Source organism: Chaetodon auriga, chromosome 14 (assembly GCF_051107435.1).
Source record: "Chaetodon auriga isolate fChaAug3 chromosome 14, fChaAug3.hap1, whole genome shotgun sequence".
NCBI classification, from domain to species: domain Eukaryota; kingdom Metazoa; phylum Chordata; class Actinopteri; order Chaetodontiformes; family Chaetodontidae; genus Chaetodon; species Chaetodon auriga.
This window is the reverse complement of record NC_135087.1, coordinates 14,966,876-14,992,898: the sequence shown is the minus strand read 5'-3', so window position 1 is coordinate 14,992,898 and position 26,023 is coordinate 14,966,876. Positions and strand designations below refer to the sequence as shown.

Here is a 26,023-nt window from a genome sequence, read left to right as displayed (position 1 = left end):
TCTTAAAACATTCCAGGCAGGTTTTTCCATTTCTTTTTTTGTTCAGTGGTATGGACAGTGGAAGCCTAAAGCAAGGAAGTGATGAAAATGCTTACTTAGCCTTTCACATTTAAGTCACCGCCGGGGAGGAGAAGCAGTGCTATGAGGTGCTATGAAACACTTTACAGCCTCCCTCCTCTGCTCCCTTGATACTGAAGCATGCAGACATGCTTATTACCTTTAGACCTTGTTTCGCAAACTTTCTCCTCACATGACCTCACAGCCCTCATTTTTAACTGGCTAATTTTTTCATAATATCTGCGCTCTGATATAGAGCAAAACTAACAGCGGCTTCAAAATGTGTCATTTAAGAAGCAGCCATTCTTCACCCTGAGCTGTTTGGTTCACACTGATCGCCATACCTGTCCAATCTTGGAGATGGATTGCCTCGGTCCATATGGCGGCTGCTGTTCACAGCTGTATAGTGTGAGTGTATGGTGATTGGGTAATTAGACTGCCTACAGTGATTAGACAGTCCAGGTCTGAGGTGCAATATTTGCCAGATGACTGTTCAACACACAAACAACCTGAGAGGATCAAGTATGGATGGGATGATTGAACCACCTCAGATTAGATTATCTTCCAGTGCTTTGGTGGTAGTTTCTCTTTTATTTATTCTTAGAAAATTCACAGTTTTCAGCCAGTTATCTACCTCAAACCTCATTTTGTCTTATTTTAGTGCAATAATCTGTTGATACGAAGAGTCGCTGTAGATGTTGGTGTAGAGAAAGTGGCCTGGTTCAGGATCTGTTCCTGATGTGGGCCTTTAATGTCCACTGTCGCAAATGACGTATACATATAAACATCACTTACTTGACCTGATATTCATGATTCAGAGTTCAGATCTAGAGCATGCTGTGCGCCAATGGGAAACGTGTTTACTAATTCTCCAATCAACGTCCTGCATCCCATGCCAGTGGAGTCTATAATGTAGCTGTGTGTATTTTGTGCCAGCGACTGGCCACTGACACTGTTCAATAACAAGCCGTAAAGCTGTCATCCTCAGCACCCTTAGCAGAGCCTTTAAAGGAGGCTGAAATTTCAGTGGATGTTGAGATTAATTTATGGTGTCACCCTGGCCTGGGGATTTTAATGATGTGTGTGTGCGTGTATGTGCATGTGTGCGTGCCTCTGTCTCTCTCTCTCACTCTCGCTATCGCTCCGTCTCTGCTCTGGGGGCAGCATGTTCAGCAGTGTGCCTCAAGATGAGCATTAGCACTCCCATTTACACAGCAACACTGAGTCATGAGAACAAAGCTTCACTCCTCTAGTCTGACGTTTTTTCTCTTTCCATCTCTGCTGGTGTCACACCACAGTATGAGAGAGCTTTAAGCTACAAGTCTATGAATCAGTCCAACAGTAAACCAGCAGACAGCATGTGTAATCTCCACCAGAGCATTCTGGAACATATATAATGGTGCTTCGTTTTATACTGGGGGACCATTATAGGAAAAGACAGAAAAAAGGAGGAAATACATGTCCCACAGGTGTCATGCAAATAGTTTCAGTCCAATCATGCTCATAAAGTGACCTTGATTTGATCTTCATCAAGTGACTTTTGAAATAAGTGGTTTCCAAATCAAGTTACATCATTTAAAATGTAAGAAATGTTGTAGCTAGTAATTTAAATTAAAAGTAGTTTAAAGTTTAAACCGTGAAGTTTATAGTAATTTGAAGTCAGTATTTTTCAGGTGTGTGGGGTCAGATGTGTTGACCGTGTTTCATATTTCCTTCACTCTAAATGGGTCATATATTAGGAGGCTAACATTGGCTTTGTTAGTTGGTTCAGATAGCATATTGTGATGCCTAAATCTACACTTAGTTAATATTATAATGAGAATAAGTTCGAACTGTCAGGCTGCAGGGTCTAACTCCCACTGGATTCGGATAATTCATATGTGCTACATTAGAGTCTAACAGCGCATCATCTGACACTACAGGATCGTTGTACGGTATGGAATATGTTCTGCACTTCACACTTACTGCCTGTAATTACTTGTGCAAATAGTTTCTATGTGGTTTCTGGAGCTGATGACAACATTAAGTCACCTTGAGACCATCCAAAGTGACAAATAATGCAGTTTGAGCCTGTTCCTATTATCTTTTTGGATTCTGATGGTTCAGAGCTAATTGATGGCGCTCTTAAAAAGACATAAATGAACAGTACATTACTTTAAATCATGTTTAACATATAATCGAGACCTAATACAAGGCATCAACAGATGCTTAAGATAGTGTTTTAATAGTGTGCTATTATAGACTGCAGTCCTCCTGTTACTGCTCTGGAAAGCCTTCTAATAGACCAGGGAAACACCTGGACTTATCCTGTACTGACAGTCTGTGAGTGGGTGTGAGAGGAGAAAGGCAGGCGGGAGAGAAAGCTTGTTGGGGGTGCAACCACTGCCCAGCTGTATTTTGTTCTGCAGTGCCTGAGCAGCTGTATCAATCTGTCCAGAACAAATTCTCCATGTGTGAGCCAGCTTCTGTACAGTGTTGACTGGCAGCAGCAGGTCCCTGGTGATGATGGAGACTTATTACACAGTACACTGTAGAACGGTGTCACATGGGGACAAAGGCAAGTGGAGGCAAGTGCTGTGATCTGCTGTGTGTGTGCGTGGTGCATTAGCTTTGCTTACAGGATCTTTGCCATTCCACTCCACTCCACGTCCTTTCCTTTTTCCTCTCCTCTGCCTGTGATGTTGCAACCTCGAACCTCCTCCCAGAGGGCCGCTCGGTGCCACCCTTGGATCAGTTTGCCGTTGATTCACCAGATTCTTTGGCACAGGATCAAGCTGAAGAAGACAGAACAAATCTGACCTCAGAGAGTGAGGCAGAGAGCAGAAAGCTGCTGCAGCTGCAGGAGTGGAGTCTGGATTTTATCGCCACAAGTCTTTACTTTGATGGGCCATACTTAGCAATAGTAATTTCTTCTTTACGGGAGGTGTAATTGCCTTTTCTTTATGAACTCCTTTAGATATTTACACACCCTCTTGCACCACTGCATTTTTATAAGACACAGGCATGTACACAGGCAGTTGGTTGTTTGGGTTGAGGCATTTTTTGCATTTCAACTTCATGTGCAAGCTTATCATATCTTAAGGGGGTGACAGAATATATTGTTGTCATGGATGCATGGCTTGTGGCTCCGTCGGGTGTCAGGGTATCTTAGAAGCCAAACTCTGCAGGGGAATTAATGATGACACTCCTTGTCATGTTGTTGCTGTCCTATGGAAGTCGCAACACTGCGCTCCCACAGTCCGTACTATGCAGTGTTTGTCATTTTCTCTCCAGCGTTGATGCTTTAAACTTGAGGCAGAGTATCTCACATGAATGACGATGGGCGAAGATATTGTCATGAGAATAGAGAGCTGGATGTAACATGGTGCAAGCTGTGGTAACACAAGCCTTATGGGAGGCATTGGTGCAATATATGAAATACTGGAGCAATTCAGTTGCCATCACACCCAGACTCACTGTGCTTAAAAGCAGCAACCATTCAGTTTACCTGCAGAGAGATGCTTTGCTCATTTCTACTCTTGCTCCAGATTTTTTTTTGCAACTCCACCTTAACAGTAGGTATTGTAGTGCCTCCAGGGTGTACTCAAGAACACATTGCCAAAGCAGTGCAGCCCTGGGCAGCGATGGCATACACTGCACTGCACTACCTGCTGAAATGCTGGAGATGTGTCTCAAACCAAAGGCACTCTAGACTCCTCCTCAGAACGCTTTGGTTCAGGTACTTAGTCCAGTACTTAAGAGAGAGCCTTCACCAGAGTAGAGTTGCACTGCACAAACCCTGGACTTCTCATCTTTGTTGTCTGCAGGGCTGAAATGAAAAGCTGCATTATGTAGAAGTGTATATAAAAAAGATAATGAGAGAAAAACAGATTTAAATAATAATTGTAAGGGCCCTAATGCCAGGATTATTTTTTTCACGAGCCATAATAACCCATTACTTGCCTCTAAACTCTGTAATCACTCTGTACTATCATCAATAATGATAATTTATTTAGAAGCAGTATTGTCAGTGAATAAGTGCAGGCCTGTAGGGCAGCACTGGCAGGTTTACACTCCCAGGCCTCTGCTGTTTTACAGGAGAAAGTGTCTTTCATCTCAGCCTGAATTCATATACAGTTCACAGCAGTGACTGGCTCCCTGTAGCTTTGGTGAGGAGACCTTTGCTACGCCTACCTGTCACTATGCAAAAATCTCCACCAATGTCATTGGTCCCCCTGTGCACCAGGAAGCCATGATTGGTTAAAACCAAGAGAAGAAGCTGAGCTGTCATCATGACCCACTCATTGATATGCGTCAGTGTTACTCACACAATCCTCACAGGAGTTTTATGCCATTGTTGTGCATACATGCACACATACAGTATATACACGCATACACACAGTGGAGACGACAAATGCATGGATTTACATAGAACAAAGGAATAACAGTGAGTAGGGGGTATTATGATGTGAAATACAATCTCAAGGTGCCCTTGGAGATGCAACTCGCTTCTCACATTGTTTAAGAGCAGGAGAATGAATTATTGTCTTATTTAATCTACAGAGAGCTCAAGGCCTGACGTCACAGTTGGGCTTGTCGTTGTTCCGCTAGCTTCTGTGCTTCAGTGCAATCTTGTAGAGGGCCTCTTAACCGATCTGATGTCCACGGGATGAATTCTGATGATTGACCCTGATTTTTCTTCTAACGCCACCAGCAGGTTGACATTATTGGAGTGAAATGTCTCAACAGCTGTAGCATTAGATTGCCATGACATGTGGTCCACACATTCACGTTACTCACAGGATGAATTGTCATCACTTTTCGGATGCCTTGAAGTTTCCTCTGGTGCCATTACTATGTCAAAATTTCAGTTTGTCCAATACTGAAATACTACATAAACAAACAGTAGTCCCATCAGTCTCAGCTATGCTTTGTGCTTAGCACTAATTAGCTAATTTAGCATGCTAAAACTAACATGGTGTGCAATGTAAACATTGCACATGCTAAACAACAGCATGTTAGGATTGTCATTTTATGTTACGTTAGCATGACAATGTTAGCTCAAACACAGTGCCTAAATACAACCTCACCGACCCGCGAGCATGAGTTCGTCATATGTTTTAGCAAACTTTCTGAAAATGTGACACGTATCTGCTGCGGCATTTGCATTTAACGAAGTTAAATGGTGATTAGTGCTCTCTGTCATATCATCTCATCAACTTTTTATCACCTTTGTTACTTTAGAAAGTGCACGCCATTGGCCCTTCTTCACATTCTCGTAGTTCAATGCTCAAATTGCCTCTGTCTGTCTAGCCGGAGGTATTTCACCTGTGACCGTCTAAAGCTCATGGAGAATGGTGTTTGCTTGTTTAAAAATGTAATATTCGATAAAAAACATTTTCTGAATTTACCATATGTCTGAACAAAAGAACAAAAAAAACAGCTCACGTACTGTTGAGCAAGGTTATGTGGAAGGCTCTATTTTTTACTAATTTGCATCATTGCAAATGTCAAAGTGTCGTTTTGCATTAGGTTCTCTTACCTTTCTCTTTGGCTCTCTGTACTGCACTCTGATTTCACTTGACCTTTCTAATTGTTGCTATAGAGATCTTTGCATACAGTCAGCCAAAACTAGCAGAGTCCCCTGAAGTCTGAAGTTTCCTTCAGATTTTGTAAACTGACCCATCCCAAGTCGAGGAGAGCGTCTTTCCTTCCAGTGTGGCTGACATCACATAGTGCCTGACTTTATGAATGATTGATAGGAGTGAGTGCCCCCTCCTCCTCTGCAGCAGTCAGGTGAGATAGGGGACAAGTGAGTAAGACGGGCTGGTGACGAAGGCAGGATGAGACAGAGAGAGACAACGTCAGATATGTAATTGTGCCTCAGTGTCGGGGGGAGACGGGGGAAGAGGTCCAGTCATGGGCTAGACAGTGGCAGAGACATGAGCCTCTATGATTAAAGAGATGCTTGTGTATGCGTGTGCCCACTTGGCTTGTGTGTGTGTGTGTGTGTGTGTGTGTGTGTGTGTGTGCATCTTGGTACTGGCGCAGGCAGGAATGTGATGCGCGGATCGATACTGTCCTTATAAGGCCCAGATCAACCCTGTGCTTGCTCCCTCAACAGGGAGACTGATTGCATGTTCGAGCCCAGCCAAGTGTTGATTTACCATAGAGGGCTATTCATTTCAATCTGCATCTGAGTTGAATAACATTTATGTATTGATTCCAGACTGCTAGCATTATCCAAAGTCTTTCCCCTAACAGTCCCATGAATGGCACAATCAATTCCAGCAGCCAGTGTTATCTCAATTATATCTGCTTCCTACTGTACTGTATGATGGACTGTATTTATCAGTGTGAATATACACAAGAGGGGATCAATGTTGAAAAATAAAGATAAAAAAGGTCTGATACTGATAAATACTGAAAAATACATTATTAATATATTGTTTAGCTACTTTATGATTTAAACAATGGGAGGAAATGATGACGCATCGTCAGTCTTTATTGTAATGATGTGATGAATTGAATTGTGAATTTATGGGGGGATGATCTTAACCAACGTCCCTGCTCATGTGAAGTTCTCTTCACATAATAGCAACCAGATCAACTCTGAGACAAATGACTCCACCCACTGTGTCAGGTGTGGCTGAGAGCTCCAGAAAATGTCCTGTGCTGAAAATGTTTCGTCAATCCGTTATTTCCATCGCTGAAACAGTCGGGCAACTCAACTTCACCAGCGTAGTTCGTCTGTTTTGGTTTTTTAGACCTCACATCAGCTGTTGTGCTCTCTTCACATGATTCCTGTGTCTCTGCACGAGATGGCAAAAAAAAGTTATCATAAAGGACACCCTGCATACAATTCGTTTTCTTCATAGACTCACAATGATTTCTCCCTGAGCCACATCTGAGGCACACGTGAGCATCAACTCGAAAAAAATTTGTGTCATGCGTGTGTTTTGAGGGCCCTGAGGCTCGTCATATTGATTTTCATGCAGTGCAGCACAAATGTTAAAAAAGGCTGTGTACACACAGGCACTCAGAGACACGCAGATGCTAAACATCTTTACTCTCTCTCTCTTTCATGCATCATGCTGCACTGTAATGGAGAGCTTTTCTGTTACTACTACTGCTGCACTCTGCTCTCAGCACAATCCCCCTTACATTAAATAATGCAGCTGGCCATTGTGCAAAAGACCCCCCCCCCCACATCCCATAGCAGCCCATATCAGCAGATTTCCACTCGCTCTGCTATCGTGAAGAGTAACTATGTCCAATTCAGCATTTACCGGGCCAACACTATAAACACAATCAGCCCATTTACACAGCAGCAGCATCAGATGTTTGTTTTCAGCTGCTGTTCTCCAAAGAGAATGCATATTGGAGGAATTGCCCTCTACTACACCTGCCTTTGCTGATGTATATAATATAATTGCTACAACTGACACTCCATCACAAAGACAGAAAGAATGAACCAACAAGGCTTGTCTGCATTAAAGATTTAACTTGTTTATTTATTTATGGTTCCTATCTGTGTGTCTCTTTAACGTAATGTTAATGGATAATGTTTTTTTTAATCATTGATAAAATGGTTGCTTTTTCTTACATTATCTGTATGCTGATGGCTGTTTGTGCTGATGTAACTGATATAAGATTGTATTTAAAAAGCTTGTCCATTAGTCACTTACTGTAATTCTCTAATGCAAATATCAGTACATGATGAATAGAAAATATTTAAATTCTCGGAGAGCTGCATTTAGATTCTTGTGACACTGTATTTGGACTTGCCAGAGAAGTAGACCCAACAAGGTATTTCTTTGAAAAATATGTCCAGATATATAACAAATAGAGGCATACATGCTCAAATATACACACATATTAAATTCGTGCATAATATACTAATGCAGCATCAAAGCCATGCAATGCCTCCCTTATGACTACATACATAAAAGCATTAATTTATTCAGATCATTATTTTCTGTTGAATCATACAACGCTCCGATCACTTGCCTCATTTGTACCACATAAACTGAGTAAACAGCCTGAAGGAGATCGGGTCGGCTCAAAGGGATCAGCTATGGACGGTCTCTGTTTGATGATCACATTTCCCCAATTAGCTGGGCAGCGGAGGGGAAACATATAGTAGTTATTAGAATGAACTCTTTGTGGTGCACTTTTTCGGGTTATGAATAATGAATACTGCATGCGCATAGATGCTACCAAGTGTCTTGCCCAAGGGCAATTCAGAAAAGACGCCTGCCAAAATCAATGTCAAACTACACAAAGTAACACTACACTACAAGCCATTGTTTGTAGTCGCACAGTCCATTTCTTTAATTTTGAAAGTGTGTCATTAAATAACACAAACAGTAAGAGTGACTCATCTATAAGGACCACACAAGGTTCCAGCACAACTACTATGTTTTGAGAGTCCTCCATCTCCTGTTGCTCCTCTGCCTCTGTGGTAGTGAACGACCAGAGATGAAACACTTTGAAGGCCATGGTGGCACCACAGTCTCCCCTGATCAATGGACTAGGTTGGCCGTGCATGTGGGTGGTTGAACTTGGGCTCTCTCAGGACATGACGCACACACTCACAGCATCCACACTCATGCACAGACTGAAGTCTGTTTTGTCTTGACAGGATGATGAAGTGGTGCTCCAGTGCGTGGCCTGCATCCAGAAGGAGAATCGCAAGTTCTGCCTGGCCGCCGAGGGGCTGGGCAATCGGCTGTGTTACCTGGAGCCCACATCTGAGGCAAAGGTAGGCACAGTGACGCCACTGTTGCGTGGCTTGACCCTCTCTGATGGAGAAAACATTCATAGGAACACAGATGTTATTGCTGTGGGATATCTCTGCTCAGCTCCTTGATCACCTCATTTTCTCTGCACTTACACAATCAACTATATGTTCACATACAGACACTAATATATTCAAATGTCACATGAAGCAGTTCTCAGGAAAATGAACCGGATGAAAGGACGTGTTCACCCAGACGAGAGCTCCATGGAAACCAGACATCCACGTTATTAATCTGAGTTTAGGTCCAGCAAAGACACGGTGAAGCCAAGCGGAGACGTGCAGAAAGGCGTCTCAGCGTGCCATCAAAACCGCAACAACAGCTCACATCCGCCGCAGTCCCCTTGATGAGCTTTTCTTCCGAGGGTTCGTGACAGCGTCGCATCTCTGCGGGCCCATCGCCGGATAATTCCCTGAAATTACGCCCCTGGACGTGTTTGATGGATTGTTTCATAAACAGTGCTGTCGTTGGCTTTAATTGCTTACAGCTTTATTGCAGCTGAACAGCACGGTGGTAGCTGCTGACGCATTTGCTGGTTTGTGCGACTAAGAGCGAAGTTTTAATTACAACCATTGATGTGAATTTCATTGTTTGCCTTTCTAAGCAGCCGGTTGCCACCAATGGCAAATGCATTTATGTTTTGCAAATTACGAAAACTATGAAGTGCATCCTCAACCTGTTACTCAAAAAGCCATTAGGCAGAAATATCTGAATGATCATCAGAGAGAATCATAACATCCCCAAGATATTCTCACCTTTCACTGGTCCCTGTTGCTCTGCTGCTCATCTGACATTAATGTCAAAGCCTTTTGACAGCAGGCATAATGGGTATTTTTTACATTGGCTGTCTTTTTATCATAATGATTCATTAGAATTGTCTGAGATTCATTTCGCTCGTGGAGAACACCATGCATGTTAAGTAAGTGAATGGGTAAGAGACACTTCCGGGGAAGAGGAACAACATGAAGAGGCTGAAAGAGGAAGAAAGATCCATATGCTCCTCTCATTTAGTTTCAACAACCCCCTCCAACAGCACTCAAACGGAGTATGTGTGTATGTTGGGGGGTTACTGTGCACAGAGGGAGGCGAGGCTTTCATTCCATATTGGATGGTAATTATACCTGGCAGGTGTGATTGATGTTCTCCAGATCTTGCACTTTGTCTTCATTGCCTGCTGTTTTTATGAAAAGGCATCACCCCACCTTCGGGATCAACGACGGAGAGGCGAAAAGGCCCAAGACGGCAATTTAGAAGTGGGCCCAGACGACTGAATAGGATGCCTCCTTTTCTTGGTGAACCAGGCTAGTAATGGGGCACAGAACCAGGACGACAGGATGTGGTTGATTTAAAGTGTGCACAGTTTAAGTGGTAACATCAATCAACCTGTGAGAAGCTGGTTGATTGTGATATATGACCAGCAGCTCCTGCCTGTCAGAGACTCAATATTATGACCTCTGGAGGGTAGATGCCCACATACCATGATGGCAGTGATGCTGTGTCTTTGTTGTGTGTACAGTATGTGAATCAAGAAACTAGCGTTGGCCAATTGGTACTTTCCTTGTTTTGGTTCCTTTCTTTACCCCTCAAATCAATAGTTTTCGTGGCTCCTCCAATTAAGCTGGGAAGGAATGGCAGAGTAGGAGGTCACCTCCTCAAGGCAATCAGCTTTAACCCTTTTTGACCCTCTCTCTGGAGACAGAAATAAAGACGTGATCTATCCTTGCCTGCCATCTAGCTATGCCCTTTCCCTCATTACACTATTGGTCATAAACTAAACATCAGGGCACGGCCAAGCTGCTGTAAAGCTGTCTCCCGGCTCTGCCTCGTGAGAGCACATCTTGACAGGGGTGGAGACTCATCATCCCCTCTGGCCTTTCTGGACCTTCATTTCACTGCCTGCCTCTCTCAAGACAGTCCCCTCCCCACCAACTGTTACAGTCCTGCCACTGGACAGAGCAAAGGTCAGCTGTTAGTAAGCCAGAGAGATGAGGGAAGTCCTGGATTGTTTCCCACCAGACCTTTTATTATGATTTCTCTACAGTGACGCTGCTAGAGAAAAGGCTGCAGAGGCATCGCCAACCTAAACAGCATGCTGTGTGATATCTGTATGCAATACAACACAGCATGAGAAATACTATTCTTCTACTTTCTTGTTAAGATGATCAATACCACTATCATATCTGTATGCTGAATATTAACTTGAATATGACGGAGACAGTTAACATAGCTTAGCATAAAGAGTGGAAACAGTTAGTCCAGCTCTGTCTGAAGGTTGAAAAGAAAAATCTACTAAAAATCACCTCTAAAGCTCGCTAATTAATCGTTAAATCTTAACTGTGTAACTTGCACAAATAGGAAAATATACAAATTGTGTTTTTATGCAGGGATATGTGCCAAGCTATTTCCTGGCCGGGCGCAGTGACCTCCTGGAGTCTTTTTGTCACTCTGAGGCTGCCCGGCGAACAGCCGTGACTCCAGACATCAGAATCAGAATCAGTATCAGAAGACTTTATTGATCCCTGAGGGGAACTGGGTCAGTTGCAGTTGCTTCCATTGGACAACAGTAATGAAATAGAAAAAGGAAATAAGAAATACCTTTGAGAATATGTAAAAATGTTCGAAATATATGTACAAAATATGCACGCTATCAAAAATAAAAATAAACCACAAATAATAAACAGTATGGAATATATAAATTGAAAATGTCAACTGTGTGTATTAAGCTAAGCCAACCATCTCCTGGCTGTAGCTTATATTTGAATCCTGTAAAGGAGTTTTTTTTTACTCCATCTAGTAGCAGCAGAATACACTGACCAATACACTGACACATAATCACCTTTTACGTTACTTTAGCTAGTTAGTAAACCATTTTTGCTATTTAACTATTAGCTTTCATTTGGAGTTATGTTTCTGGCCACCTGACAAATGCAAGTCCAATATTCACTGTGGTCTTAGTTAGCCAACAGCCTGTTCCAGCCAGAAACAATGCCATGAGAGCAGAGAGACTGGACTAAATCAGTAAAGATGCAGAAAACTAAAACATTGAGCTCAAAGCTCTGAGGAGCTGAGGGAAACCGCAGAGTCCTGAGTGAGGACGTGAGTGGATAGATGTATTCCACAAAATGTCAAACTATTCCTTTAAGTGCATTGATGGGAGTGTTGAATGTTTCTCTGCATATCTGCACACTAATGATATAAATGAGACATTTAGGATGAAAATAAATTCACGCCATCTCCCAAAATAAAACAAATCATTCAAATTGATGTCTAAATTAAGCGATTGTGGAGCGTGTCTGTAGTTTGCAGCCAGTGAGACAATCTGGAAACGCTGTTGTTGGATTCCAACACACTGGCATGTGTTGGAATAAATCTAGTCATCTCTATTTGTTTTCACTGAAGCACGTCCACAGTCCTGCCTGCAGCATCTCCACTTCAACATGACTCAGACTGAGTGATCAGATCGCTGTGGCTGTGTACAGCAGTGGTCATCTTAATCGTGGTGATCCTATATGTTAATGCACTGCTCCTTCACTCTGAAACTGGGTTGTGTGAAGTTTGCAAATGAGGTTAGATTTACCTGTGTGAATGAACCAGTTTGGGAGGAGTTGAGATACTCAGTAAGGAGGCCAGGGAGGGTGTTTGGGTTGGTGTCATTTGTCTTGCAGCCGTACCCCTGCTTCCCTCATTCTGTCAGTGACTTGCCTCCATCCTCTGCTGTCCCGTGCAGTGCTGCCCTGGTTTGGGATGCGATTTGGCATCTTCTTCGTTTGTCTAATATCGCTCAGTCCAAGACCTGGCTTATCAGAGCGCAGACTGACCTGAGAGCACTTAATCTGTTTCTAAAGTACCTTTTAATGAATATCGCCCACTCGATTAAGACGAACTTGGTTCAAGAGCAGCAAAACTGCAGCAGTCAGCACAGGCGTTATGAGTGGACATCTAATCAGAATATCCCTGTAGATTCGGAGGGCAGCCTTATTTTTTCTGCTGTATGTGGATGTTTTGCTAATGTAGCAAAAAGTTCTTTGCATACTAAATCAAAGTGAGTATAGATGGGAGGCAGGACAGGTGCCTGTGGTAATCATTTCAAGATGACAAAGAGGAAAGTAACAAGCAATACATATTGCATTTGCTGCACACCTCGGCAGGCTGTGCTACACGGTGCAGTGTGAATGCACTACAACAGCTATAGCAGTGACATCCATTTGCAATAAATAATCAATGTTTTTTATTAACAATGGATGAAATGACTATGTGAAAGATGAGAGGGATGTGTGATAAACTGAGAAGTATGACCAGCTCTGCAGTTCCCCTCAGCCACTCTCACTGTGCTCATCAGCATTGTTTCCAGCAGCAACAGGCAGCTGATAAACCCACTGTACACTACGCGCCCTGCTCCAAACAGCAACAGACAAAGTTAGCCACAACCTGGTGAACATAGTGGAGCAATTAGCAGCTAAAGAGCCAGATATTTCCCTCAGGAGTGGGCGGAGACCAAAAACAGAGCTAAAAGGTGACTGAATATTGGACTTCCATTCACCAGGTGGTTGGACTGAACAGTTTATTGAAAGATTATTGAGGCTGTGATGTGGCCAAGGGAAATATCCATCAGCTCCATGTGTGTTTGCAGCTTCTTTTTACGGCCCCCTAAAAGCCAGACATCAATTAATGCAGGGTTAAAGCTGCAGTGAGCAATTTTGAATCTTGGTGGTCTCATACGACAGCATGAGATAACAGTTTCAAATTACAGAAGAGGATAACCTGCCCTCCTTGGACCTTGGTGCCTATTTCTTTCATCTTAACAGTTAGAGAGGGTGGAGATGGTGTCAAAGGAAGTCCTTGTGGAATGAACTCTGTGTCCCCTGAGGTGGTCTAAGCTTTTGATTTAGCCTAGGAAGACAGTTGTCTTTTTATAGGCTGTAAAAATCTGCTTCACGAAGCTTGAAACTATTGCAGTGAGAACACAAGTGTGAATATTGTGTGTAAAATAAATAAAAGTGGCCTTAAAAACTCTTTTGTGATAACTTTCCCTTCTTCTCTGTTGTTGCAGTATGTTCCTCCAGACCTGTGCATCTGCACCTTTGTGCTGGAACAGTCTCTGTCAGTACGGGCCCTGCAGGAGATGCTGGCTAAGAGCGGACAGAACAGTGAAGGGGTGAGTGATGGTACACACATGTGCTAACACACATTTACACACACACACACACACACACAGATAGGAAACAGTCAATCCATACTTCAACTCTTCATAAGCCATCCCTGAGTCATGTACTGTATGTCGGATTCTGCTCGATGTTCAAAAGAGGTTGTAAAGCAGTTTGTTGTAATGAATGCAGTCAGCTCAATTGAATACTCTTAACTCTTTCAGTCGCTATAAAGAAATTAATGGGCAAAATAGGCTCATTACATTGGCCTGGGGACCCCGACTGCAGAGAGGTCCGGGCCCCCATGACTACTAATGAGGACAGCGTGGCCTCACTGCAGCTTTTCCTCAAGTGCTGCATGCACTTTTGCCCACTTGATTAACACCAAGCCTTGAAGGAAAACAGTTTTATTTAGCTACATATTTTCCTTTGTAAAAAATAAAAGTGACACACAAGCATAGAGAGTAGTTGGAAATATATTTAGCTTTTTTTTTCCAAGAGTTTCCAATGTGATAAAAGGAAAGAGGAGTGTCTGGTGGAGGGAATGTGCACATGTAATCATTGTTTTGGTTGTCTTCTTGCAAGTGTGTTTGCTTCTCTTTCTCATTTCTGTGACAGATGTGTAATTCTCCCATCTTTATCTTCTGTTTTCTGTGTATAATCTCCATCTTCCGCATGATAGACACGCGGCCCGGATCGATGGGTATGTTCACCATTCATACCATTCCCCTCTCATCCCTAATGCATGACGCAGTAGATTAGTCACCATTCAAAGTTTGTTCTCTTACTCCCCCCCATTGACGTCCTATAGTATGGCTTGTCTACTAGAACGCATCACCACTGAACATTTGTCAGTACATTAGAAATCGATAAAAAAACATGGTTTATGCAAACACCAGAGCTCATGCTTTCAGATAACTGATGATGGTATGGATTTTTGGTGTACACTGGGTGAGAAGATTGTGTCTGAGCTCCTGCCGAGCTGACAGAGACAAATAGAGTTTTGTATAGACTTCCCAATAAGGTTCCCCACAACCATCAGCTCTCACACAACTCACTTTCCACTGCTGGAGAACTAGAGCGGCACCAATGCTGGATTAGTGTCAGATTAACATTAGTCTTGTCCCCGGGGCATTCAGATGGATGCTCATTGCAGTATCATTTGTTTCATGTGAACCCTACCACATAGGATGAGCTCTAATTAGTCACAGTGTTACCCTCTCACTCTTGACTGTATGCTGTAAGATGCTATGAGATGATGCCAACAGCTGAGACACAGATTTCTGCAACATTACACAAAACGATCACGAGTGCTCTTAAAAAAAAAAGCTCTCAGCTGACTTTGAGTCAGCTTCAGCCAGTTCACCCTTTAATGCCACATGGACAATGACGGTGAGAATTTCCATAAATCCACAGTTAAAGCTCATATTCATTGACTTGACTTGATGTTTCAGTGCCAGCGCTTTGTGGCCAGGGTGCTCTGTCTGTGCGGCAGACATTTGTTCCACTGCTGCTGCGGCGAGTCGAAGAGCTATCTGGCAGGGAATTATGAGACACAATAGAAAAAAAGGGTGATCAAAATATTTAATGCTAAGTTAAACCTCAAATGGACATATTTTAACAGCTCGTCCAGGCTCATCCCTCTTGCATCAGCACCTTTTTAAGAACATCACGTAAAGTCCAGCTGAAATTAAATTGCATGTTTTTGGTCTGCGACAGTATGTGTTATATTCTATGTGCTCAGGTTTCATGATGGTGCCCCTTACCTTTGTATTAAATTGTCAAAATCCCGTAAAATGAATTATCTACGCAATAGATGTAGATCTTATTTCTACACAGCCAATCAAAATGAGATGGTCACACCGACTAACGGCCCGACAGCAGCCTGCTAGCTTGTCAAATGAGCCACCAAACAAACACTCACCACCTAAAAGTGTACTGCTAACATCAGTTTGCAGGTAAGATAGCTAATGAGCTGTACAGCTGCAGCACATTAAACAGCATGTAAGCTTATCCTCAAGTATCACTTGGGTTCAGTTAGATGTTTGTGTGGTCCTTACTGCTAATAACACACCGTCTGCAACGACATGCAGCTGCAGCTGTCAATCAAACACAGACTCAGGGAAAATGAGCATTTCTCAAACACCTTTTCTTTCTTCCTTTTCATAACAAAAAGGCTCCTGATGATACATTTTATTAAAAATTCACCACTACAAAAATTGTTTGACCGCAAAAAGAGACTGCTCAATATGACTTCAGTTGGACTTTAATATTATTGAGTTTCACACTTTCCATAAGACTAGTTGGAAGATTTACTTGTCTCAAATAATCTCATCCTTAACCTTTCATATCTGTTGTACCTTTTGTACTTTGTATCGTGCCTCTGGGGCTTAGATTGGCTGGTTTTACTGTGTTACTTCAGTGTTTTCTCTCTACTCACATTTATCTGATTTCGATATTGTCTACCTATTCATCATTCTTCGCCTGCGCTGAAATGCCACTGGAGGAAGCACCATTAAAGGGGAAGTGGAGGTTGAATATGTCTCGGCTGAGGCTCGGAAATCAATATGTCTTTGAAGAGATGGGCTTATCAATAGACCGTGGCTGGAGCAAATCGGTAGTGTAGGCGGTTTTAGCCGGTAGACTCTGAGGAAGAGGACCTGCAAAGACAACACACTTGCAGCTGGTGTAAATGCCAGCCCCCTTTTAGTTCAGTATGCACCAGCAAATTTGTTGTCGCTCATCCAAAAGGTGCTGACCTGTTTGATTTGAGGGTCACTGGTCAAATAATGACATCAGTCAGTCAAAGAAACAGAGCTGCTCTGACAACATCTGGTGTCTTGTGTTTCTTTTCCTCCGCCACCTGCTTTTTCTTTTAGCTTGGTGTTCGCTCGTGGCTGTTCCCACCCCTTCCTTTACTGAGAGAAACCACAATACCGCAGCCACACACACGCACACATAATCAGCTGCAGGGCTCACACACCGGGAGGCTGCGACCTGCTAAATGTCATGCCTTTAAATTGGTATGAGGATGTCACTTGTGGTCAACAGCTGGACAGGAGACGGAGTACAAGCTTGTTTCTTCTCTTATGTTTCTTTGATCCTTTATGGTTCAGTGAGCTGAGGGTAATTCAGTTTTACTCATTTTAGCTGCTCAAGGTGTATTGAAATTCTGCTGCAATTTTAAGTCCACATTCTTTTTCTTACTGATATGGGCCACAATTTCCTTCACTCTACTCTATCTGTGTAACGCACCGCTCAGCCGTGGGAAAAGGAGGGGAGCGGAAGACTTGGGGTTTATTGGTTGTGGTGATTGCAGCTGGATGTGCCTCGCCGCATTAAGCTCAGTACCTCAGCCAGCATATAGCAGTAGCCAGAAGCACAGGAGAAGCCTGGAAGCCAGTGCTGCAGTCTGCACGACACAACTGCATCAAATCACAGGCCGGCTATTGTCCCTGTAGCCAATGGAGGGGGATAGAGGGAGGAAGAGAAAAAAGAGAGACAATAAAAAAAAACCAAAGAGAGGCTGTGCATGATAGGATGTTTTCACAAAACACTGCCATGATTCTTCTCTCGCTCAGATAATTAAGGTCTTACTTAGCTTTGGTAGATTTTAAGCCTTGAATGCATATCGTTAGTGTTTTGTAGTGGTTGTAGTTTCAGTTTAATGTGACATTTTTATGGTTAAACTTGGCTGTTTGGTATTGTTTCAGAAAGCATTTCTGGGTCTTGTGCCAGTGGCATTGCTTTGTAAAATGCCAAAGAATGTTTTCCTTAATCTCTCTTAAAAAATGACCTTTGACAATCACATGTGCCCTCCGGACTTTTGTATCAAAGATTAAAATAAAGCAGCTGAAGGCAGAAAGGCTCAAGAGGAAAATAGTCCTTTCTGAATAATGACGCTCTTTCTTACCTTAATGCTTCCTAGAGGCTCATAAGGAAGGTGAGTAACATGGGAGTTGCTTGCCGAAGAAAACCAACAAAAACTCTTCTTTACCCCCTTTGCATCTCTAACAGTAGAGATACCATCTGTTCCCCCCCTGCATCTTAACCCAACCCCATAAGCGGCGGAGTCACTCCCTGCTAATGTTGACATTGCACTGGAGACTGACCGTAGCTGTGCATCCTTCCCACATTCCTGTAGTTGGAGTGCTGGAAAGATGACCCCGTATCCTGTTCGCTCATGGATACAGGAGCCACAAACACCATCTCCTCTGGCAAGTCAGATTGCATGTCTTCATTGGCGAGATGGGTTGGTAAACCCTCCCCAAGAGATGTGTGCCCCAAGCTTGAGGTCATCATCGTTGGCGCGAAGGTCCTCGCTGAGGTCAACAGTCAGTGGTAGAGGTCGGATGTAGATTGAAGCTGTTGAAGGGAGACCTCTGGGGCCGGTCTGTCAGGAGCCCGAGCTTCACATGTAACCGCATGTTTGTGTGCTTTTTTTTTTTGTGCGTGAATGATCTCTGCAGGCGGCGCAGAGCGGTGGACACAAGACTCTTCTGTATGGACACGCCATCCTCCTGCGGCATTCCTTCAGCTCTATGGTAAGAGGTCGCACGCAATCACCATCAATGTCACCATCGCAACAGCAACAGTTTCAAACCCGATGAGCAGCATTGAAACGTCATTAGCGATTTAAGTGCATGACAGCGAGCGAGTTCTTCTGCAGAGAGTGTGTGTGACGGCTCTGTCCTTTGTTGGTTTGATGTGTCTGCTGACCACAGTACCTGGCCTGTTTGAAGACGTCAAGGTCACAGACAGATAAGCTGTCCTTTGATGTCGGCCTGCAGGAGGATTCAACAGGTAAAAGAAAACCTTTGGCACACTTTGCTTTCATCCACCTCTTTTTCCTCTTTCATTCTCGATGCGCTGGCTCTTTTTTGTCTGTCTAATTCTTTCACTCTGTGTGTCTCTCTCTGCTGTCTTCAAGCCCCTTGTTTGTTATGTCTCTCTGCTTTATTTGTTTTTTTATCCAGCATCTCAGTTAATATTCCCTGTGGAGAGCTGTAGACACAGCGCTGATTACATCTCTGCTGCACATTCGATAGTCTTGTTGTGGTGCCCTGATACCTGGACTTCCTGTGCATTATTATTTCTTTCATACCATGCGGCAGATGAGAAGTCACCTCAGTGTGGCTTAAAAAGATTGTTGCCATGGTGCATTCACATGTGTCCAAATTCTCATTCCTGCCTACTCTCGCCTTATTTCATTATTAGTAATTACGGATGACATCATGGCAGGGGAAATGTCGTGCTCTGGAGGCAGCATTTTTACGCGTGTGTGTGTGTGTGTCACTACAGGTGAGGCCTGCTGGTGGACGATCCACCCTGCCTCCAAGCAGAGATCCGAAGGAGAGAAAGTGCGGATTGGTGATGACCTCATCCTCGTCAGCTTGTCCTCAGAGCGATACCTTGTAAGTTTATTGTTAGTCAGTTGTCCCTTGAAGCTGTAGCTAGTGTATGTGTGTGTCTCTGCTGTGTGTGTGTTAATAATATAGTGCTCTCAGTAGAAGAACATCAACTCTGCTTCCCCTGATGTGACAAAATTTCAGATTATCCCAATCCGGTTACCACATGCTGCGCTCTCCACATGACCCCTCTCCTGCAGGAAGCTTAATGTTAAAAGCGACAACTTTTTCCCACTGGATGACTGCAAGGCCTCTAACAATTACACGAAGCAGCATTTGATCTGCGCTGGAAATGTCTGCTTTGGTGGATTATGATTTCTTTAGACTGCTGCCAGTGCCATTTCAAATGAGCTTCTGCTGTTATCATCCTGGTCACATGCCAAACCTCCCACCGCCATCAATAATGATTATGTTCCTATTGCTCTTCTCGGCTGACCTTTTCAGCAATAGGCTTCTTCTACTATTAGACCTTCATGCCCTCTAAGCTTAGCATCATAGCACTGTGGTATGCTAACCCTGGGAAACATGTTCCCTGTGATCCAAGAAGTTGATGACAGCAGCCAGGCGGTGTTTACCCCCCCGTGGCGGCAGGGACACAGCCAGATGACCACTATCGCCTTACGGTCACCAATGTCAATCTGGTAGTCAGTCCCCGCTGTCGCCTACACAGAGGTATGTGGGGACAGCACCTAAGGGCTGCAGAGGGACTCTGGGGAGAGAGGATGTTCAGGACACAGCTGCCACAAAATTTGTTTTGAAGAGTCTGACACACAGAAACTGTGGACCCGTACCCATGTACGAACACACACATGCACAGCATTACAGCCCCCGAGACGATAGAGATCCCCAAACTCTCATGACATCTGTCAGTCAGTTTCCTTCTGCATCAGTGGTTCAAGAGTTTTAAACTTAAGATGAACTCTGCTGGAAAAGTCAACATTTGCTGTTGAAGGAATATTTTCAGAAATACACTTTTGTTTAATATGATGATATGATCTTATTCGTTGTATTAAATCATTTCAGTTGAACTGTTTTAACTATCACTGATGTGGTTGTATCCAAATAAGTAAATGCTGCATGTAATCTTCCTTCTTTGCTGCAGCACTTATCCATCTCCAATGGCAACATCCAGGTCGATGCTTCCTTCATGCAAACCCTGTGGAACGTCCATCCTATCTGCTCCGGTAGCAACATAGAAGAAGGTAGAGACCACACACAGAACCTTCATGAGTTCTTCCCAGTTTTTCCAATAATTTTCTCCTTTATTCTATTCTTTTTTCAGTTCAGGAAAAATGAATTAAACATAAAAAAGAAAGAAAAGGAGTGGGTGTGCACTGTCAGATGAATGTGAATTAGTTAATGTACCTCAAGATGGGTGCAAGTTTCCACTAATTAGCCAAGGAAAGGCCCCCCACACATTAAAACACCACTCTGTGTTTCAGAGCACCTCATCAGTTTTTTCAAACATGGAGAATCTGATTATTTCCAGTCTAAATGTATAAATGAATGAGACAATGAGCGAGACCGTCAGAGTCACAATATCTAAATCTTCTGTCCTTCCTCCTCCAACAGGTTACCTGTTGGGTGGTCACGTGATGCGGCTGTTCCATGGACACGACGAGGTAGTGGCCATCCCAGGATCGGACCAGAGTGAAGAGCAGCAGAGGTGCGAAACACAGCCAGCTTTGAACAAACTGCAGCATTAGGGGTCACACTTTAGTGATGGCAAACCCGTTATGTAGCACACGAGAAGCAAACCGACCTGTGAGTTACTTGTGGTTCCTCAGCTCCCACCTCGCTTCATAAAAATGCCTCTGACCGGCGTGACACTCGGCTCTCCGGGGAGCCAAAATGGCCGCTGTGTTATTTTTAGCTACAGTGTAGCTGCTTGGTGCCAACACAGATGAGGTGGGCTGCAGAAAAATGGCACACTGGGTCCGAAGTGGGTCAAAACAGCAGGCAAGGCCCATTCACACTCCGCCAGGTGCCAGGAGATGGGTCTTCCTCCTGGGCACAAACACACATGGTGTCTATTTTTAGAACAGAGCAGGGGAAATGTGGAGGCGGGATTAGATATTAATTTCCAGCTTTGGCTTTTCTCCTACTGTTGTCCTTGAAATGCAACAGCGATCTGTTTAGAGGTCCTCAGTTTTTCTGGGGCAGATCAAACACACTCCAAGCTGTCACTGGGGAGGTGGGGGGGAGGCGATGAGCGATTTCTTTTATCTTTGGGCCCAGTCAACCATATCACTGATAGACAGTGTAGCTGTGGGTTATCAGGGCGCACATGTCTCTGTTTGAAGGATGTGATGCTGTAGACGGCAGAGTAAATACAGCCCATGCTTCAGTGTGTGTGTGTGTGTGTTGATGCGTCTGGGTCGACCATCCTCCCGGTAAATATCAGTGCGACAAATGAGAGTCAAGAGGTGGTGTTCTTCTAAGCCAGGATGAATGACCTTGAGAGCATCAGCGGTGGTTAGACATTGAAAGCATGCGCAGACAGACCACCCACTCACGCTTCTCTGGCATCCCCCAGGATAGTCAACTATGAGACGGGTAAAGCCGGTGCCAAGGCCAGGTCCTTGTGGAGGCTGGAACCGCTCCGAATCAGGTGGGTTGCTTTCGGATGATCTGTTATCCATTCCTTTCCTTCCTGTCTCTCACTCGCTATTTTACGTCTTTTATTCTTTTTTCCATTTTCAATCATTCTCCCATTTTTCCACCCAAGCTGTTTCTTTCTATCTTCTCTCTTTTTTTCTCCCTTCACCTATTTGTCCTTTCCTCCCACTCCCTACCTATGATTTAATACTGCACTGTGGCCTCTCTGTCTCATTATTCCTTTTTTTCCTTCCCTCTTTCTTTCCAGTCTTTTAACCTGTCTTTTTGCAGCCTCACAGGGAGGCAGCCTTTCCTTTTTTTCCATTTCACTTCCTGTGTCAAATATGATATTTGTCACATCCGCTGTGTTGTTGACCCTGTTTTGTTTTGAACTTCCTGAACAGGAACAAAATGCATAATTAGAGGAATATTTTCAGCTATTTGATAGTTATTCTACCGCATGGCATGCTGAATAATTAACAGCTGGCAGCAATGTTTAGATCAACTAATGAGCAGATATTAGGCTTCCAGGGGTTATGAGAGACAACTTTTGTGTCCTTGTATGTTTCATTTTAATGCGTGGGTGTGACCTTGACAGCTGGAGTGGGAGCCACATCCGCTGGGGTCAGCCCTTCCGACTGCGGCACCTGACCACCGGTCACTACCTGGCCCTGACTGAGGACAGGGGGTTGGTGCTGCAGGACCGGGAGAGGTCCGACACTGTCGCCACCACCTTCTGCTTCAGAGCTTCTAAGGTTAAGACACAAACACACACGGACACAAGCTATATGCACTTGACTCCCCGCCGTTCCTCAAGGTGACCTGTGTCACATGGACTCAACCACATATGCTTCCTCATTAAACACAAGCCTGAAAAGGAGTTATAAAGCGCCACCTCTAAACCTTAAAAAGAACCACCCACTCCCCTTGAACTGGAAAATCACCATTTTTCAAGGACAATGGAAATTACTGGACCAGTGAAAGCCGCACCATAGATGTTAATTTAGCTGAACTTGCAGACTCTGACTGAAGCGTCCATTTAGCCTTGCTCTGTGTAATGGAGTTTCTAGATATGGACAGTGATTGTGAGCCAATTAGTGACCCTTCCAGTGTGGACTTCAAGCATGCATTATAGAATACAAGTGAAGTCATTTATCACCAAAGTCGTCATGTTGATTATGGGTTGCAGTTATATCTGATCCCAACATCAAAGCAAACACAATCATCTCACTGTGATGGATAGTCAGAAACATCAGATGCAGAAGAACAAATCTGCATGCAGCATGTTTGAATGTGGACATTTTATTACTGCACTTGCGTACTCATGCATTACACCCTGACAACTTTTGACATGTTCATTTTCTCCTCCCCTCCTGTGCAGGAGAAGCTTGAGCAGAGCCCCAAGCGGGACATCGAGGGCATGGGGGTGGCAGAGATTAAATACGGGGACTCGCTCTGCTTCATCATGCACGTGGCCACGGGACTCTGGCTCTCCTACCAGGCACCTGATGTCAAATCTGCTCGTCTGGGTCCCCTCAAGAGACGAGTGAGCAGAGAACACAAGCACACGCCATCCTGTCCTCAGATGCAAAGCACATAGAGAAAGAAACAAAATTTATAAGCAAATCAGATTCCTCAGAGCAGATAATTATTTTGAGGGTAATGAGTTGATTGAGTTAAGATGATTGTCTGTTCGTTCGGATCCCTGCCTTGAATAAATACAAACCTTGTCCCTTGGCTACTGTGGCAGAAGTGAGGGAGGTGGGTGCGTGATAAGGTGCGTGACAATGTGTCGTCCATGTAAACACAGCCAGGTAGCCTGCAGTGTCAGCACCTGTGTTGCAGACGTTCTGACTCAGTGCTGGCTGAGGACTATGTCTCTATAATGGCTTCCTCTTCTTTTTTTGGTCCTTTCCCCTCTTGTCCCCCCATGTATCATCTCATGGCAATGTCTCACACTTTCTCTCTTCCTGCCCTTTCGAGGCGTGCCTCCATTCTGAAGGTCACATGGACGATGGGTTGACCCTGCAGCGCTGTCAACACGAGGAGTCCCGCGCTGCACGAATCATCCGCAACACCACATTGCTCTTCAACCGATTCATCAGGTACGCTGCCATTCCTCGCTAATGCTGGCGATGACGTGATGGCACAAATTGCCCAATTAAGCCAAATTACAGTTCACATTTGTCTTGAACCACTTTATGAGGGTAATCTGCAAAATGTCCTGTCACTGGTACATGTTGCGTAAGTGCCATGCTGATGATGGTAATTTACAGAGATGATAATAAAGTCCTCAACTGCGCCACATCACCAAATTGGAGATGAAGCCTGAAAACCAGACATCTCAAAGCCTCATGGACTCTCACACAGTCCACACAAATCGTGATGTAACGTCCCTCCAGACTGTGAACGCACTCAGTGGAGAGTTAAGCTCTGGGCCTGTGAGTTTTGACTGAGTGCGGCGCCAAAGCCCCAGACAGCTCACTCACCGGTCCAGTCATGTGTTTCCAAACGGCAAACATTGTCACAGCTATGCACGGCCAGCTGTGAAAAAGGAAGCCGCGGAGCACGTAAGTGGATGCTTCCAGTGCACTTATTTATTATCAAACGGGCCGCTGTCCCCTGGGCCAGGCTCGGGGGCAATCATGGCGGGAACATGTGAGAGCCTGTCAGCCTCCTGCTGCCTGTGACACATACATCTCCCTGCACCCCTCCCACGCACCCGACAGGAGCTATTTTTAGCCGGCCAGCGGAAATCAGCATTTCAGCATGGATGAACCTGTGGGCTAAACATTGTGTTAGTCATCGCAGCCTCTCTTCCAGTCTGCTCAGCCTTCCAGTTAGTGTCTCTACCAGGAGATTACTGCATCTGATGATGATGAATGGAAGTATTTTGAAAACTATGCATGATCACAAACAGCTGTCATGTCTGAATAAGGGCTTTTTTTGTGTTGTGTGCTCTCTCTATGTCCCCCTCCCAGAGACCTGGATTGTCTGGGTGTTAAGAACAGGGCACTGGTCTCGCTGCCCATTGAGGAGGTGCTCCAAACCCTTAATGACCTCATCGCCTATTTCCAGCTCCCTGACGTTGAGCTGGAGCATGAAGAGAGGCAGATCAAGCTTCGTTCACTCAAGAACCGGCAGAACCTATTCAAACAGGAAGTGAGTTTCACCATAAAGGAGGGCGTGGTAAACTGAGAGTCCATGAAATATCAATTCATAACCATAGTAAGAGTTTTGACTTGTGATTGAGGCAGTTTCAGTAAGTGACTGCACACATGAGTGAGCCCAGAGCAGTGGTAAACTTGCAAAAGACAAAGTGTGCGAAAGACTAAAGCAATTGATTCTGTGTGTTGTGTTTGAATGCCATCATGTACTTGGAGGCATTGCATTTGAGGGCGTCAGCAGTTTTTGGTGTTATAAGTTTTCCCGAAGCTGGCCCGAGTGCACTGAAGCTTTCCACTAAGCCTCTAGGACCTAAATTGCTTTCATCAATTATGAAATGTCAGCTGCCTCACCAAGGGGGCCTGTGATGTCAACTAACCAAACTCCCCTAACAGGCTCCAACAATGTGTCTCCTCTAGCCAACATACATGAGTGGGAATTAGCTGAAATGATGAAATATGTGTGCATTTTTGGCCCATATTTCTGCAGTTCATCTCTCATCTTATTAACCTAGTCTTTCTGTGACCATACACCAAAATAGCACAATTATGCCCCAACCTTGATATATCACATTGAGAAGGTTAATTTGTCAATGCTGAGCTGACTCTTGATTTTTCCTGGCATTATAAATCATCTCACATATGCATTTTTTCCTCTCACGCTGTCCATTTAGCATATCTGATCACAGTAGACACTTATCTGTGGTATAACACAACCACCTAATGGGACAGGAGAGAGCCATAGGGCTGCGTTCAGGATGGGCTGATTGAATACTGCAGAAAAAGAGTTAAAAAAATGACTAATGACAGCTTTTTTGTTTAATAGCAATGTCCATGTGTTACATGCATGTGTTACACATGTATTTTTTTTT

The 26,023-nt window shown here is 44.1% G+C and overlaps 1 protein-coding gene across 10 annotated transcripts in view; it reads left to right on the top strand.

The window, feature by feature from the left end:
• The window catches only part of LOC143331278 (ryanodine receptor 3), a 98,883-nt gene that overhangs the window by 11,085 nt on the left and 61,775 nt on the right, over nucleotides 1-26,023 (top strand). For 6 of the 10 annotated variants that reach the window (XM_076747985.1, XM_076747981.1, XM_076747983.1 and 3 more), the window contains exons 2-14: nucleotides 8,681-8,800; nucleotides 13,888-13,992; nucleotides 17,910-17,924; nucleotides 18,451-18,525; nucleotides 18,706-18,784; nucleotides 19,283-19,395; nucleotides 20,492-20,591; nucleotides 20,962-21,055; nucleotides 21,926-22,000; nucleotides 22,586-22,742; nucleotides 23,369-23,533; nucleotides 23,971-24,092; nucleotides 24,969-25,149. In XM_076747985.1, the coding sequence (XP_076604100.1) occupies nucleotides 8,681-8,800; nucleotides 13,888-13,992; nucleotides 17,910-17,924; nucleotides 18,451-18,525; nucleotides 18,706-18,784; nucleotides 19,283-19,395; nucleotides 20,492-20,591; nucleotides 20,962-21,055; nucleotides 21,926-22,000; nucleotides 22,586-22,742; nucleotides 23,369-23,533; nucleotides 23,971-24,092; nucleotides 24,969-25,149 (1,401 nt within the window). The remainder of the gene's footprint in view (nucleotides 1-8,680; nucleotides 8,801-13,887; nucleotides 13,993-17,909; nucleotides 17,925-18,450; nucleotides 18,526-18,705; nucleotides 18,785-19,282; nucleotides 19,396-20,491; nucleotides 20,592-20,961; nucleotides 21,056-21,925; nucleotides 22,001-22,585; nucleotides 22,743-23,368; nucleotides 23,534-23,970; nucleotides 24,093-24,968; nucleotides 25,150-26,023) is intronic. The other 4 variants (XM_076747987.1, XM_076747988.1, XM_076747980.1 and 1 more) reach the window with 1 other exon arrangement.